Source organism: Vulpes vulpes, chromosome 2 (genome assembly GCF_048418805.1).
Source record: "Vulpes vulpes isolate BD-2025 chromosome 2, VulVul3, whole genome shotgun sequence".
NCBI classification, from domain to species: Eukaryota; Metazoa; Chordata; class Mammalia; order Carnivora; family Canidae; genus Vulpes; species Vulpes vulpes.
The window spans coordinates 66,109,192-66,126,687 of NC_132781.1; the positions used below are offsets into that span (position 1 = coordinate 66,109,192).

The 17,496-nt window shown below is 35.2% G+C and overlaps 1 protein-coding gene across 1 annotated transcript in view; it reads left to right on the forward strand.

Moving 5' to 3' along the window:
- The window catches only part of LOC112923652 (transmembrane protease serine 11C-like), a 57,158-nt gene extending 49,714 nt beyond the window's left edge, over nt 1–7,444 (forward strand). Inside the window, exons 9-10 of the mRNA XM_072743513.1 lie at nt 535–677; nt 4,198–7,444. Of these exons, the coding sequence (XP_072599614.1) occupies nt 535–677; nt 4,198–4,359 (305 nt within the window). The 3' untranslated portion in view covers nt 4,360–7,444. The remainder of the gene's footprint in view (nt 1–534; nt 678–4,197) is intronic.
- Nucleotides 7,445–17,496: the final 10,052 nt, after the last annotated feature.

Consider the following 17,496-nt stretch of genomic DNA (forward strand, 5'->3'; position numbering starts at 1 on the left):
ATAATAAATAAGTACATTACACAGCATGTTTTGTGCAGGTAAGTACCATAGCAAACAATTAAAAAGGACTACAAAAAAATAAAATAATAAAATAAAAACATAAAAAGGACTACAGAAGATTGAACATTTCTGATGGGGAGAAATGAGTAGCCCTAAGTGACAAGGCAATACCTAAGCAAAAATCATTTAAATATGTGCATCCCATGACCTTAATGATGTAAAGATTTAGTGGCAATTTATGTTCATAAAAGCATCTGAAAGCAAGAAAAAATCTAAAATTAATTATAAGATTCAAAATTACAGTAACGGCAGAAAATCTTAGAATGATTATAAAATATATGCTTCTGGAATATGAATTTTACATTTTGTTTTCTAAGGCATACATGTAATCTGCTTTGTGACTAAGAAAGGAGACAAAACTAAATGGATGTTTTACATTGATTTGAAAATTGTACATAGTGTTAGGTACTAATAAGCCTAGACAGAGATATTAATATTAACTTTAGCAAAAATTATATAACTTTCTTCCTTTAGGAACAAGTCCTAATATACTCCAAAAAGGATTAGTGAAGATTATAGATAATAAAACCTGCAACAGTGAAGAGGTATACAGTGGTGTGATCACACCTGGAATGTTGTGTGCCGGGTTCCTGGAGGGAAGTGTGGATGCCTGCCAGGTAAATCTGCCTATTCCATTTTCAAGATTTTTTTTGTGGGTTTTAACTCCAGTCTATTTGTTCAATTTTCTCAAAAGAAGAAATTTTTTATTTAATAAGATAGTTATTAAATTAAAATACTACAGGGCTAAACTGCTCTTACTGTTACAAGAAGCTGTCATGACGTAGGAGTGGGGAAGAGACTAAATCTGGAATAAGCAATAAAGAGATGAATGGAATATTGGCAACTTTAGTTAGATTGGTCCTCCTTCACGGAGAAGCACTCAACTGAATCCAACACCAAACCTAATGATCATGGAGCTTTCTTCTTTTGGGTGATTCCAACACTCTAAATAATTTGTTGACTTAACAATGCTTGTATAGCATCTCCATGTGGTAGGCACTGTTTTAAGCTCTTTACAAATATTAATTTATTTAAGTTATGATCATCCTGTGGCATACGTTTATACTATTGTAAGTCCTATTTCTCAGATGAAGAAACTTGAGACAAGGAGATCAAATAAATTGTTTAAACTCACAGGTATTAAGTAGTAGAACTCAGACTTCAGCAGAGCACACTGTGCTATAGAGCGTATACATAGTGAATGCTCCACTAAGCTGCCTTTCCTATGCTTAATATGCTTCAAACACCTCTGGTGCTATTTATAAGCAATAGTCTCAGAGTTAACAAAAGTACTACTGCAGTTATCTAGGCAAGCAGAATCAGTGGTAAATCCAGAAAGACCCTTTTTTTTTTATTCATTCATTTTAATGGACTACTCCATACCAGACGCTGTGCTGAGTGCAGAGGAGTTAAAAGTGAATAAAGCATTATCCCTGTACTCTAGAGTTAGAAGACAAACAAACAAGTACTTACAATACATAATTATCATCTCCAATTACAGATTCCCATCCTTCCAACTGCCCCACTAACCTTATTCTTCCAAGTTATGACAAGTTTAAATCCTAGTTTCTCTCAATTTTCTCTATCCATCACCTTTAGCACCATGACTCTCTTCTGACCCTATGCAGCCTCGAGGTGTTATTATTTCAACCACTCCATTGACAGTACCCTCAGTGACTTCACCATCTTCTACTTCCCCACACCTATGCTAAATAATCTCCAGCCACAGAGCAATATGATTATTTTATTGACTCCTATGTGTGAGCTCCTGAGCACAACTAGAAGAAATCTGATAGCCTTGTAAACTGGTGTCATATATATCACAGCTGGGTCCTTAACACACTATAGAATTATTTAATACCTCCTTTGTAGTCTATGTCAGCCTTTCATTGCATTGTTTGAATGTGATCCTATATGCCCTTACACTCCTTAACATATGACATTTCATCATACTAACTAGAAAAAAGAAATGAAAAAAGTCATGAGAGCTCCTTTAATTTCTTTTCTACATGATAAATTTATATTTGTACTTATCTTCACCCTCCAGGCTCAGGACAAACAAATTAATTACTTCTACTCTTCAAACCTAATCTTTTGTCTGTATTCTTCACCCACTCTCTGTCTACACAAATATTTGAACTTTACATTACTTTGAACTTTCTTCCATATTTTCCAAACTGTCCCACTCCAATGGACTCTTCCAAATTCTTATAAGTATTATTAGTTCTCTCCTTTAGTACATCCTACTTTATCTTTCTTTTTCCCTTCTTGGTCAAATCTCTACAGAATAGTTCACCAATAGTTCCATAGTCTCAACTTATTTACTCTCTAACCCACTGCTTCCAGACTTTTGCCCTATCAGATCAGTGAAAGTATTTTAGCCAAGATTACTAATGACAATATAATTGCCAAATCCAATACACGTAGAGTGGAAGATGGACTGGAAGCAAGTAAGTTAGAGATATTGAGAACTATTAAAAGATCCTAAAAAAGGTAATAAGGGCTTCAACTAAGACACATTAGGAATGAAGAGACAAGACAGGTAGACAAGACTGCAGGAGTGATTAGAATTAAGGATGAGGGAAAAGAAGGAATACATGCTAAATTCCATGTTTCTCCCTGAGCAACTGGAGAGAAGATGTACAGGAGAAAAGGAAGTTTTGTGGAGAATGAAGTTTGGAGTGTGCTAAATTTGAAGTGCCTGTGAAATATCCAGGTATATATGTCTAATGTGCCATTAGAAATAAAAACCTTGAGCTCAAGAAAGAGTTCTGGCCGTAGATATATATCTGAAAGTTATCATCATCTTGTGGTGGTAGTTAAATTCAGGAGCACTGATACAAATTGCTCAGATACAGTATATAAAATAAGCACCTAAGTGATAGAACTCTGGTATAAATGCTTTTAAGGGGCTAACAGGAAGAGATAAGAAAGATCAGAAAAATAAGAAGAAGAAGAAATTGGTTTCATGGGATTCCAAGGATCAAAAAAAGAGAGAGAGAGAGAGAATAGTTAATAGTGACACATGCCAAGGAGTAAGATAGATGCTAGAAAGAGTGTATCAACTTCAACAATAGTTCATTGGTAAAGTTTAGAAGGTTCTTTGGTAGAAAGAAAAACCATTTAGAAGAAAAATAAGACCAGAAAATGAAAATTTCAATATAAACTTCTACTTCAGAAGAAATCTGATAGCCTTTCAAGCCACTTAGCTATGAAAGGAAAATAATTAGAGCAATAGAAGAGGTCTTAAGATCAGAAAGGCTGTCATTTTTTTTGGATGGGCAAAACTGGAAAAAAAAATGTATATGCCTGGTGGGGAAAGACAGTGGAGAAAATGAAGGCATATTAGGAAAAACAAACAAGAGAAGATTATTGATAGAACAGTGTCCTTGATCCAGAGCGCAGGTGGAGGGATTAGCCTTAGAAAGAACTAAGTATCTCCATTTAGCTGACAAGGAGTATGAATACAGGTGTGGACTGATGCAGATGAGCTAGGAAGTCAAAAGAGACAGGACAAGAAATGGAGAGATTGCTATCTATTATTCTCCATTTACTCCATGAATTTGAAACTAAGAGATTAGATTCAGAGGGAGGGCACTAGATTTTTAAAAATTGTAAAATAAGCTTTGTGTACTATTGGTGGGAATGTAAAATGGTGCAGCCTCTATGGAAAACAGTATGGCGGTTCCTCACAAAAGTTTAAAAATAGATTACCATATGATCCAGCAATTCCACTTCTGGATATATACTCAAAAGAAGGAGCACAAATAGATATTTGGACATTGAACCCATAGGAGCATTATTCACAATCCAAAAGATGAAAGCAACCCAAGTGCCCACTGATGGATAATTGGATAAGCAAAATGTTGTATATACATAAAACTGAGTATTATTCGTCCTTAAAAAGCAAGGAAATGCTGACACATGCTACAACATGGGTGAAACTTAAAGACACTGTGTTAAGTGAGATAAACCAGCCACAAAAAAAAAAAAAATACTGAATGACTCCACTCAATATTGAAATATCTAGGGTTTTTTTTCCTTTTTCTGCATCTCCCTGACTTTATTACAGAAGAGAAAAATAAGCAGTATTCACCTTTAAAGTATAGTAATTGTATGTATCCTTTTTCTCTCTAGGGTGACTCCGGTGGACCTCTGGTTGGTGCAGATTATAAAGGCACTTGGTTCCTTGCTGGCATTGTAAGCTGGGGAGATGAATGTGCTCTCCGAAACAAGCCTGGTGTCTACACTCGTGTAACATACTATCGAGATTGGATCTTGTCCAAAACTGGTCTCTAGTGCAGAGGTTCTTTATAAAGTTTGAAAATTATACCTTTTTCAGGTATAATTGTATACAAATTGTAATTTGTAAACAATTACAAATATGTTTGTAATTCCCAAACCACATTTAACTTAGAATACCTTTCTTTATGTGCATTTAATGTTGCAAATATAAGGATATACAATTTCAGAACTATGAAAAATTTGTATGTTAGATTGTGAAAAGGGGCTAGTGACAGTAATGAACTAGGATATATAATTTCCCCTTTACCCCTCTCCAGACTGAAGGTAATTATATGAACAAACATGGATTACAGTTTACTAAGGAGGTCTTCACCGATTTGTAGACCCAGGTACCTTAGGAAATCACAGAATATGTGTTGGCAATAAACTCCCTTCTGAATATATAAATAATCCCCTGCTGAATCACACGGCTGCCACACGATCCATGTGTTGGTAAGTTGCAGCCTAGTGAATTGCAGTGTAATGCCTATAAAAGTTCCCAAAGAAAATCTGTCTAGCTGTGTTCTTTCCAGTCTTCATGCCAACATTAATCTCTTCCCTATCTATGGCTTCCTCACTCTCTTGACACAAAACAGCATGATAATCCCACGGGGTACGTTGAATTGATCTGTTCCTATTTCTCTTTTACATGTGAGGCCAAGATGTTTCTCACATAGAAGCACGTAATAGTAAAATTATCATCAGACACGTGGGCTGTGTTTCACTATGTAGGCTTGAACATGCTATGCAGATAACATATAAGATATGTATTCCATATCTTCAATCTCTTAAAATTCCTCAATAATATCAATTACCAGGCAGAATAAATAATATGGAAATTTTACTTTCATTTCACTTTCCTTTTGCCCATACAGAAACATTCCAGCTGAGGGCACAGAGGTCTATAAATGCACAGTTAGGGCTCATGCCAACTTGCCACATAAACAGATCAGTTGGCTTTTCTCATGAATATTATCTTTTGGCAGTGAGTTCCCAGACTGTGTGTGGTCCAGGCCGTATCTCCAAGTCAGTTTATCTTTCTCTTTTTCATCACCGAAAGCTACCACTAATAGCTTTTATTATGATATAGATTTTGTTCATGGACCCCAAGAACAATTATGTTCATATAGTAGCTAACATTTATAGACCACTATGTGCCAGGCACAGCTTATATGCATTATTACACTAAGCCCTCACAACGTTGTTATTCCCCTGCAATCATAATTTTATAGATAAGGAGACTGAGATAGACGGAAGTGAAGTCCAGAGAGCTTATAATTGCCTGAGCTGGGGTTCAAAATCAGAGAATTGGATTCCAGGGTCCACACTTTAAACAACTATGCACTGTTATGTGTTATGGTTATACTTAAGGATCTATCGAGCATAGTATTCTAAAATGTAAGATTTGTCATAGACTATGTAGATGAATGAATACAGTAGCTTTATTATCTTATGGATTTTTAAAATATTTTGACATATCTCAAGCTATACATTTATAAGAATTAGTATTCCTACTTTCTAATTTTTTAGAAATTAAGTATTTACAAAAAATATGGATATTGGTCAAGATTCATTGGTCACAAGCGAGAGAAACTCAATCTAGCTTTAGTGAAAAGATTAAACTTTTGATTCATTTGACTAAAAATAAAGGGATCCACATGTGGATCCTGGGGCTAGCTCCAGGGGTTCCAACGGTGTCTTGATCTCTAGCCACATCTTAACTTTTCTCTCCTCTGCTTTCATTCATGGCCAAATGCTACCTGCTGAGGTGGTAAAGACCAGCTCTATGATTAGGTTTCCTTTAGTGCTAAACTGACAGATGCACATATAGGCAGCACTCCGGCCCTCTAATTCCATTAAAAAAAATAATCCTGAGGGTGCCACCTGGTGGAGGTGGGAGGGGCCTTAATCAATAGCCCCTCAGAACAGGGAGGAGCATTTAAAGAAAAAAAAATTCTAGCAGACAAAAAAATAATGGTCATCTATTACCCAATGCAAAATGTGTTAACTTCTGAATCAAAACAGTGTTACTCTAAATTATATTATCTCACAACACATTCTATATTTTCATGTATTTATTGTCTTTACAGATTTTGCATAAAGCAATATCATGCTATGCATATTCTGGTATCTGAGAAAAAAGCTAGATGATTTAAGTCACCAGTACTCTTCTTTTCCTAGCTTCTTCGTGTTTAGAAAGTGCATAATATTCCTGTGAGGAAAAAAAAAGTACAAGTACTTTTTATTTTGGAAAAGAATTTGACATGAAACAAGTACATTAGGTAAGCACATTTAAGAAACCTGCCACTTCCAGATAGTGTCGGTTTAAGTAAATCACCCTGTATAATGATTCACTCTGTGATGAAAGACTCCCTTTTCCTCTCCTCTACAAGAGAGACTGAACAGTAAGGAATGACAGGTTCCTGCCCTCTGGGTCAACAATGTCGTAATTCCTGGGTCTCTCCAGATTCAGGCATTTCTGCTCTAACATAGTATCTGGCAAGAGTTAATGATGAGAACTTTGATATAATAGTAAAAACTCAGTACATTGAATAGAAATATATTATTACCTAGTTTTTTAAATAGACAAGTTAAATATCATATAGATAACACTACAAGTAAGTACTGTGTGTTGAGGTCCACTTTTTCCATCAACCCCTCCTTACTACTAGTGGTAATATGTTAATTAATTTATAAGGTTCACTTCTAAGTTGGTTTATTCTTTTGCCTGTTTAAACCTCATGCCTTTGTGCTGCAACCACTTGGATTATCTGGCATCTCTTGCAGTATTGTGATTGTTTATCAGGTAATTCAATATCTGGCAAAACCAGTTTTATTAGAATTTGTTACCCTTACTGCAGATGAGTATTTTCACTGTGAACTCTGATTTCTCTCATTTTTACTCAGACTGCTACTTTTCAGGACTCTTTTTGCTAAGCATACTACCCTTGTTTATGCCACTGGAAAATGCATGTAGCATTGTTCAGACTCTTTCTGCCATAATTTAACTTCCCTCAGGAGATCTTATAGGTTAAGTGCAAAATAACTGGCTTCCTCAATGATTTTCATCAAGACTTTTCAGCAAGTAAACAATACAAAAGCAACAACCTTTGTAGTTTATTCTTTCTTCATTTTCAAGAATCCTTTTGTTAAAAAAAAATAGAGCGAGAGAGAGAACCTTATGACATAAATTTTGAAGTACTAGAAAAAATAAGTCTTGTCACGTTTTCTTTTAACCCTTCACTATGTGGGAATTTTGATATAAATTCATGTTAATTATTTTTCTAAGAGGAAAATTCTTATTTTCCCATATGCTTCAAGTGACACTTCTTAAAATTTTTTCATATAAAAATGTAAAATCCATATTATAGGCTTTCAACCTATATTTTCAACACCTAGAACTCTGTCTGATGCACAAAAACATTTGTTAAATAAATTAATGAAAAAGTGAATGAATGAGTAAAGCTTGGAATCTAGTTCCTATGACTGTATTAAATAAGGCATATCCAACAAATGAAAATACACCATTTAATGAATAGAAATCTGTGCATAATTAAAGAAAATGATTTTGTAGTTAACAGAGAACATATCCTATGAATTTTACAGGAAATAGCTGAGGCCCCAGAGGCTTGAGAGTCACACAGGGAAATGGGGATCTCTCGAGTCCCAATATTGTGCTCTTTCTTCTCTACTATATTTATTATGAAAATTTGGTTTAAATTCAATTACAGATAATGTTATTGCCTTCAAACCCTGATTTCCTAGAATGCTTTGAATGGATTTTCTGATTGTAAGGGACATTATTTTTGCTACACCCAGACCCCTCTATCAGACATGGATACTCCTCCATCAATTGTTGAGCTACTCTCTTCTGAGAAATGCCTGCAGTTTCTGGGAGCCATCCCCCATCTGAGCCTGAGAAGTGATACTTCTACCCACCCAACCTGTGGGTATCAGCCAATGGGTAACTGATGCAGGAGTACAAAAGCTCAGACCCCTATACAAAAGGTGGGGAAACTGTGGTACACGTGTGCTGCAGTGCTCCACGTGGGACTGGGCTAAGGCTGAAGTCCAGCCAAAGCCACATTTGCCTGGTTTCTTCCTCTGCCCTATCTTGCTTTCCTCCCTCTTTTATAGGCTTCCCCTTGGAGCCTTCCTCAAACCACTTACACAAGAATCATCATCTCCAGTTCTGACTGACCTAATACATTGGTTAATTTCATTTTCAGGTGAGTTAGGGAAAGCCATATTTTTCCTGAAATACATGAATGTGTTTTCCTAATTCAGTAAATCCACTATAATAAACCCAACTGAATCTTTATTGTTTCAGAATATCTTGACTAAAGTTCATCATTACAAACATGATATTTCCTTGTATTGTAATACAAGGTTAGATGCAGGTAGTTTAAGCGTCTAAATGTAACTATACTGATTTTCGGACATGGTCTATGTTTAACTGAATCCCTGTTATCACTTTTCTTTCTTTTTCCTTCTTCTGATTTTCATGGTAGTATAGTGCAAAAACATTTCCAAGTTACTAACCATATCCCGGTTTGTAAAATTCCAGTTAGTCAAGTTTTGGTATTCAAAGACATTTGCTTTAAGAGATTTTTATTTGTTCCCATGGGGGATTTGATGATCCAGTAAGAAAAAATTCTTTATAAAAATAATACTATATTACAGATATAGACTCCTATCTATGAAATTACTCTTTATAATAAGTCTTGAATATATGATATCTGCATTATAGACCAGGGAAAATAAATTGGAGAAGGGTTATTTATAAGCTTCCTATTATCACTCCTACCTTCAAAAAATACTACCAAGTTTCAAAATCACACATTCTAGCTAAACAATCACAAAAACATCCCAGATAAAAGACAATAAAATCATCTATTTGAGTAAAAATCCTTTCGAAGATTTTTATCTTCGAAAAGATGTTAAATAACTATAACATCCCTGAGTATCAATTCTCTTTCAACTTTAAGTCCTAATGATTTAAAAACATAATATTGATTTTTATAAAAATAAATTTTTTAAAACTCTGTTTTATTAAAAATTATCATAAAAGAATTAGTGTCATCGTCATTAACTCCAAAAGGAATAGTTATGTCCCATAGAGCAGGAAAGGTTGCTGAGTGGTTTTTTGTGAAGTGGCAAAGTATAGGGTTAAGAGCCAACATTACCTGAATTCAGATTCCGGTTCTGCCACCTAATTTGCTATGTGAAGTTAGGCAGCCTACCTAACATTTCTATACTTCAGTTTACCCATTTATAGACTCAAAATAATAATAGTATTTACCTCAAAAGGTAGTTATAAGGATTAGATGACTAGCTACAAAGCACTTAGAATAGTTCTGACACATAATAACTTCTTTATTGGTATTTGTTAAGTAAAATCTTTATTTACAAGAGGTTAACATATTAGAGAATATTATCTTGAAGAAAGATAACCATTTACTTCATATTACCTCCTTTTGTTAAAGAAATATAAGTTAAAAAAAAACAGGGAAAAATGCTAAAATGAGAATTACTTAAGTCGGTATATTCTTATTCTGGTGGAATATTTATAGATTTGTGATACATTATTCTCATTATTTTATTAAGTAGGAATTAGGAAATAGTTCAATCTTATAAACACAGAGAAATTTCCTATCCTCTCTCTAGAGGTAGCATAGGTAGTAAGATAAATTTTAAAAGCATTTCTTTACTATTTTCTCAGAAAAAAATACTACGTATTTAAATATTTGTTGCATTACACTAATTATTTCAAAGCTAAGTTCAGCGGCACTCAAAAGTACTTCTGGCATTTTGTTATACCTCACTCTGATATAGAATGGAAAAAATGTTGGAAATCAAGTTAATTCTACTACAAAAAATATTAAACTTTAAAATACTAGACTGTATGGAGCACATAACAGAATTTAAAGTAAGCAATACTGATGATTTTTCATATATGCCTACTGAAAGGAGCATCAGGAATTATAAAAATAAATAAACCACTCTTGAAAACATCCTAGACTTTATAGAAACATTTTTAAAAGTAGAAAAAGGAGGAATTTGAACGAAATAATAGTGAGTATGTTATATAGGAATTAATAGGATGTCAATTAATTTTATAGGAACCCAGTCTTGCTCAAACTTAATTTGAATAAAAATGGGTAATACCAATGACCACATACACTTTCCAAATTGTATTTTAAAATTCATGTTACTATGCTTTTGCATCATAAATTCTTAAAACAATTATTGGAGATAATAGTGTTCAAATGTTCAATGCTAAAAAAGATGAGGTTAAGATGTGTTGTATTTTAAAACTTGTGAAATGGAAATGCTAAGTGTGTCAACAGAAGATTATCAACAAAAGAATAAAATTAAAATTGTACTATTTTCAATACCCAGCAACCCACATGAAGTCTATATGAATAAAAATATCTCAACATAATATAATTATTAAATGTTAGGAAATAACAAATATAATGAGCTTTGGTCAGCCTTTCTTCGGTAACTGCAAGTACAGTGCCTAAGACATAATGTTCAATATGTTCAATTAACTGAATTATTGAAATAAAAATGATCATTCTTGCTTTATTAGCTTATATTTGTTTACATATTAATTATAATTAAAACAAAAAATATTATGACTTTCAGTATTTAGTGAACATATCAATTTTGACAAACATAATCATTATGCTTCTGCTTCCTCATTAACTTCATAATATTGATAATTTATGTTATATGGTTTTCGTTAATCTTATCTGTGATATCTTATATAAATTTTCTACCATAAATTCCTATCATTTACCTCTGACACAGTTATACTGAAATGAGAACTATAATAATATCTCATGGCATGATTCTCCAAATAAGATACACTCTTAGAAAAAAAAAAAGTGAATCTCCCATTTTAAATGCTATGTATAGGGATCCCTGGGTGGCTCAGCGGTTTGGCGCCTGCCTTTGGCCCAGGGCGCGATCCTGGAGACCCGGGATCGAATCCCACATCGGGCTCCCGGTGCATGGAGCCTGCTTCTCCCTCTGCCTGTGTCTCTGCCTCTCTCTCTATCTCTCTGTGACTATCATAAATAAATTAAAAAAAAAATGCTATGTATAATTTAACATGGTTTAGAAAAAAATTGAATAGCTTTGAGAATTTGCTCCTCATTTCCATAGCAATTTCATGGAAACACTTCCTCAAAATGAAGAGCCTACCTTCCCTACTCAATTCCTTCCAATTAAACTGGAATGAAAATTCTCCCCCGTTTACTCACATCAGAGTTGTCACAGACACTAATAGTCTTGGTTAAATAAAGTACACAATGTTTTGAAAAACAGGGGAAAATATATATTCTTTTTCTCTGGTAGAGTGGTACCTCTATCTTTTCTTCCTACCAGAAGCAAAATGTTCCCCAAATATTCTTCATTTACATATTTCTCCTTTAAAAGACCTGCCTTCTTCTAATCTTTCAGTCTTACAGGTAAAGAGGTATTAAAAATCTATTTCTTACTCCTCTGGGTCACTTCCAAACTACTATCTGTCTCTCACCTTAGAATTTAGATTTGGAATCCAGAAGGAGCTGAACAGTCAAGTACAAGAAGAGGATAGAGAAGATAATATAAAGAAAAGCAAAGATACCATGTTTGAGGACTAACTCAGGGCATAAAACAGAGATTTGCTTCTCTCTGGAACTGCCTGGATTCCTGTTGGCTTTTTAGGCATTGTATATTATGAAAGTGGGCTCTATTATTTAGTACAGTCTCCTTTCTTGCAACCAAAAGGACATAATTAACATGTCATCAAACTTCATTCACCCTGTACTTCACCTACCCACTTTCATGGCCACACCCTATTCTTTCTTGTTAATCAGAACAACCTCACATCTGGAATCTTAAATTCAAATTTCTATATACATCCTTCTAGGTTTAAGATTCCCTTACTCCATTATAACTTGTTTTCATTCCATCAAGATCCTCTTTCCTGACCCTCCTCTTATTTGAGTCTACCTTACCTACCCTTTCATAGACCCACTTCCTTCCCTATTAACCCTAACTCCTTGATGCCTTACTGCGTAGTTTCCCTAATGGATCTGCTCCCTTGTCTTTCTGATACATCTGCCCTAGTCCCTTGGCTTGCTCTCCCTCTCTACTGGTTCCATCTCTAAATCTCTAAATACCCTCAAGACTTACATATCTGTTTCTAAAATCCTTTTTTCTTTATGTCTACTTCCTCAGACTTCATGTGCCCTCTACGGTCATTCTCACCAAAGCTCCAAAGCTACTCTAGGCAAGTCATCAGTGACTTCCTAATTGCTTAATCCTACTAACTCTTCTTGGGCCTTATCCTATCACAGATATTTGAGGTATGGATCACTCCCTTTCTCCTGAAATTCTCTGCTCCCACTAAGTTCTATTACATTATTCACTTCTGGTTTCTTCTTTACCTTACAATGTTCCCCATTCTCTATGTGCTCCTTAAGTGATTATGTCCACAGTGTTGTTTCCTAGCACTTCTCATTGTTCACATTCTCTCTAGGTAATTGCTTCCATAGCTTCACCCACAAGTAATATACAAATATATTCTACTAATTTATATCTCCAGCCAGGTTGTTTCTCTTGAGCTTCACACCTGTATAGCTAAGCACCTATTAAAAATTTCCTTTGGGCTAATTTACATGTACCCCCAAACTTCATATGTCTAAAATTGTTCCCTCTCCAGTATTCCCAGTCTTAATAGATAGCCCATTCAACTCATGTTTCCAAGTGGAAATTAAGGACTAATTTTTTATTCGATCTGCTCTCAAAAATAAGAACTAACCAACCAAGTCCTATTAATGGCACTATATATATTATATATAATATAATATATGCTCTCCATAGTATATAGTATAATATACTATATAGTATATATTATACATAATATATATATATGCTCTCCATTTTATGCTATCACTGTACTTTCCATGTTATATTGGTAGCAAGGATTTTCTGAATAAATTAACTGTCTCAAATTTTGATCTGCCTACTGCCTAAAGCATTCTCTGCATATTACACAATGATCTTTCTAAAGCATGAATCTGGCCATATCTACACCATACCATCCATCCTTCAAGGCACTATTTACAGGGAAAGCCCAAACTCCTTAGCATGTACAGCAGTGCCCCCTTATCTGCAATTTCACTTTCAACAGTTCCAGTTACCCCATGTCAAGTGCAGTCTGGGCACAGATAATATATTGCCAGAAGGTCAATTGTGGCCTAATACTCCATCACAATGCCTAACTCATTCACTTCATTTCAATTTCATCTCATAATATAAGCATTTTATTATCACACATGATCACCAGAAGAGATGTGAGTATAGTACAATTAGACATTTTGAGAGAGAGAACACCTTCACATAACTTTTATTACAGTATATTGTTATTGTTGTTCTGTTTTACTAGTTCTTATTGTTAATCTCTAACTGTGCCTAATTTACAGATTAAACTTTATCATAAGTATGTATGTATGTATAGGTACAACATAGTATATGCAAAGGGTTTGGTATTATCTGCAGTTTCAGGCATCCACTGGGGTCTTAGAATGTGTCCCAGTAGGTAAAGGGAAAATACTGTAATATAGGATTTCCTAATCTGATAGCTGCCTCACCTGTTGTCACACTCACATATCCTCTTCCAGGTACACCAAACCTTCTAATGTCATATTTGCATGTGACTGCTCTAGCTGCCAAGAAAGTCCTCCCTATCCATCTACCCCGTCCTACAATTGCTTTTTTTGCCTGTCTCCTAAATTCCTTTTCCCTTCCCTTCTCCTGTCTTTTGTTGTCTTTCTTTGTTCTCTTTCTTACATTGATGAACAAACACATTTTGGAAGAACTTGCAGCCAGGATGAATATGGGAAAGGGAAAGAGGCAGGAAAGGAAAGGTAGAAATTAATAATACAGCTTTCATGCTCCAGTTTTTTCTTTCCCTAAATGAGACAAAAGGCAAATCATACTTCAAAATAATTAGATTTTTATCGTGAATATTTTTCCTTTCTTTTTTTTGGTTTCTGGGACCCCATGTAATAGCTTTTCTGATTTGTAAAATCTATCCAATGGTTACCTTGTTTTGTTTGGTTTCAAACATGTGGCCCTGCTCAGATTAGCTGACATGATGTGTATGCAAAGTCTTCTGAGTTCTTCAGAATAATAAACTGTTATAAGGAATCTCATTTGGCTAATCTAGTAGGTACAAATTTTGTGGTCACAAATCTCAGATGTAAAAGAAATGCCTTTTTAAATATTCTATATAAACATAATTTCACTATCTCCCCTAAACTCTCAACAGCTGAGGACTCAAAAAACAGTATTTCTTTCAATCTATTGCCAAGTTCTGATAACACTTTGCTTTTTAATGTTATAAACATTTTATGTTTTGTAATACAGTTGAACTTACTTGGAAGTTCTAGTAGGAATTTCTATTTTTCTTTAACGTTTTGGTTTTACTCACTGATTTTTATGTACAGGCAATCCTTATTACTTGTAAACTCACTTATTTGTTAAAATTCATTTGTAACCCCAAATCAATATCCACAGTGCTTTTATAATTATTCCTAGACATGTGCATATACAGAGAGGGGATAAATTTGAGGGAAACTGCCTATGTGCAGTTTCCAGCAGAGGTTAGAGAAGGTGACGCTCTCTCTGCCCTTCTCATTACAGCTGTCACACTATAAGCAAGCTTCCTTTCCATAGTGTATTTAGTGCCATGTTTTTCACATTTTTGTACATTTTGGTAATGATTTCACTCATTAAAATGGCCCCAAACATAGTGTTGAAGTACTAGTGTCCAGTGTTCATAAGCACAAGAAGGCTGTGATGTGCCTTACAGAGAAAATATGTGTATTAAATAAGCTTCCTTCAGGCAAGAGAAATAGTGCCAGTGGCTGAGTTCATTGTTAATGAATCAACAATCCAGTACATCCAGAAAAAGGAGGAGAAAAATTGCTGATCTGAACACGTGGCTGCTCTAGAGAGTTCTAAAGCGTAATCACTGTGTGATGAAGCCATGGAAAAAGTGGAAAAGTGGCATAATATGTGGGTTCATGAGATGAGGATTAATTTTTTAAAAACGTAGTGGACAGCATTGTTGAGACAGTGAAAGCCAAAAAAATTATGGTAACTGACTTGCACAATTCAAAAGGCCATCTGGTGTGAAAAATGTTCAGCTTGAAGGAGTAGCAATTTCTGCTATCAGGAATCTTGGGAACAATATTTTAAATATCTGCTAAATGTTATACAGGAAAAGGGTTATGTGAAAAAGCAGGTTTTCAATACCGAGACCACTTTGTTTTAAAATCACCTTGTTTTAAAATCAAAACCACAATGAGATCCCACCTCACACCAGTGAGAATGGGGAAAATTAACCAGGCAGGAAACCACAAATGTTGGAGAGGATGTGGAGAAAAGGGACCCCTCTTACACTGTTGGTAGGAATGTGAACTGGTGCAGCCACTCTGGAAAACTGTGTGAGGTTCCTCAAAGAGTTAAAAATAGACCTGCCCTATGACCCAGCAATTGCACTGTTGGGGATTTACCCCAAAGATTCAGATGCAGTGAAACGCCAGAACACCTGCACCCCGATGTTTCTATCAGCAATGTCCACAATAGCCAAACTGTGGAAGGAGCCTCGGTATCCATGGAAAGATGATGGATCAAGAAGATGTGGTTTATGTATACAATGGAATATTCCTCAGCCATTAGAAACGACAAATACCCACCATTTGCTTCAACGTGGATGGAACTGGAGGGTATTATGCTGAGTGAAGTAAGTCAATCGGAGAAGGACAAACAGTGTATGTTCTCATTCATTTGGGGAATATAAATAATAGTGAAAGGGAATATATGGGAAGGGAGAAGAAATGTGTGGGAAATATCAGAAAGGGAGACAGAACATGAGAGACTCCTAACTCTGGGAAACGAACTAAGGGTGGTGGAAGGGGATGTGGGCGGGGGGTGGGGGTGAATGGGTGATGGGCACTGAGGGGGGCACTTGACGGGATGAGCACTGGGTGTCATTCTGTATGTTGGTAAATTGAACAACAATAAAAATTAATTTATTAAAAAATATATTTAAAAAGAAAGAAAAAAAAAAAGGATGTTGGCAAATGAGCCTATATAATGCAAATGGTTGGGGGTCACAGGAACCTAACCCCATATTTTTGTTAGGAGCAAGTACTTGCTCAGGATTCACCAATTCAGTGTTCGTGGCAACTTTAAAGAACTACCACAAATAATGAGAGTCAAGTCTATTATGCTATCTTTGTGCTTAAAAATACACATGCTGTTTCTCCAAAAGGTGTACTTCTCATAATTTCTGATTCATCTATTCCTTCCACTAATTATTCTGAAGTAGTCCCTTTCAGAATCAAAATATTCCTTCAGAAAATATTTCCAGACCCTTCAGAAAGCTACTTAGGAAGCCAGAGTCCAGGTCCTGCAGTATAATATTTCATTCAAGTCTAGAAGTAGTGAGAGAAAGCCAGTAATTCTGGGGATGTGGTGACAGCTAAGAGGGAGCCCAGGTAAGCAACTGCTCTAAGTTCCTCCAGAGGCAGGAGGCAGCCAGCACAGAGGGACTCTGAGGAGGCACAGAGACATACCCAATACTCTTACCTAATCTTCTGTAATACCAGAGAACCTCCTTCAAGGCCCAGATGATGCCATGTGCACCTTTTATCACCTGCAAAGGCTAAGAGTATATATAGTAGGTATTTAGTAACTATTTATTAAATAAATGAATATAAGATGGGAAAAAATGAGCCAAGAATGGACCATCTAAGTCAAAAGAGTCACCTCTACTCTTAACATTATTCCTGCTTTAGCTATCACAGTAGCAAACTAGTTAACATAAGACAAGTCAAGCTAGTGATTTAATAAATTCCAGCGTAAGTCATAGTCGTGTTAGTAAATAACATCATCAAACATTTACTATGAAAGCTAAAGCAGTTAACACAGAGAGTTTCTCAGTGGCCCCAATTTGTTTTTTTTTTTAATTAATTTTTATTGGTGTTCAATTTACCAACATACAGAAAAACACCCAGTGCTCATCCCGTCAAGTGTCCACCTCAGTGCCCGTCACCCATTCCCCTCCAACACCCGCCCTCCTCCCCT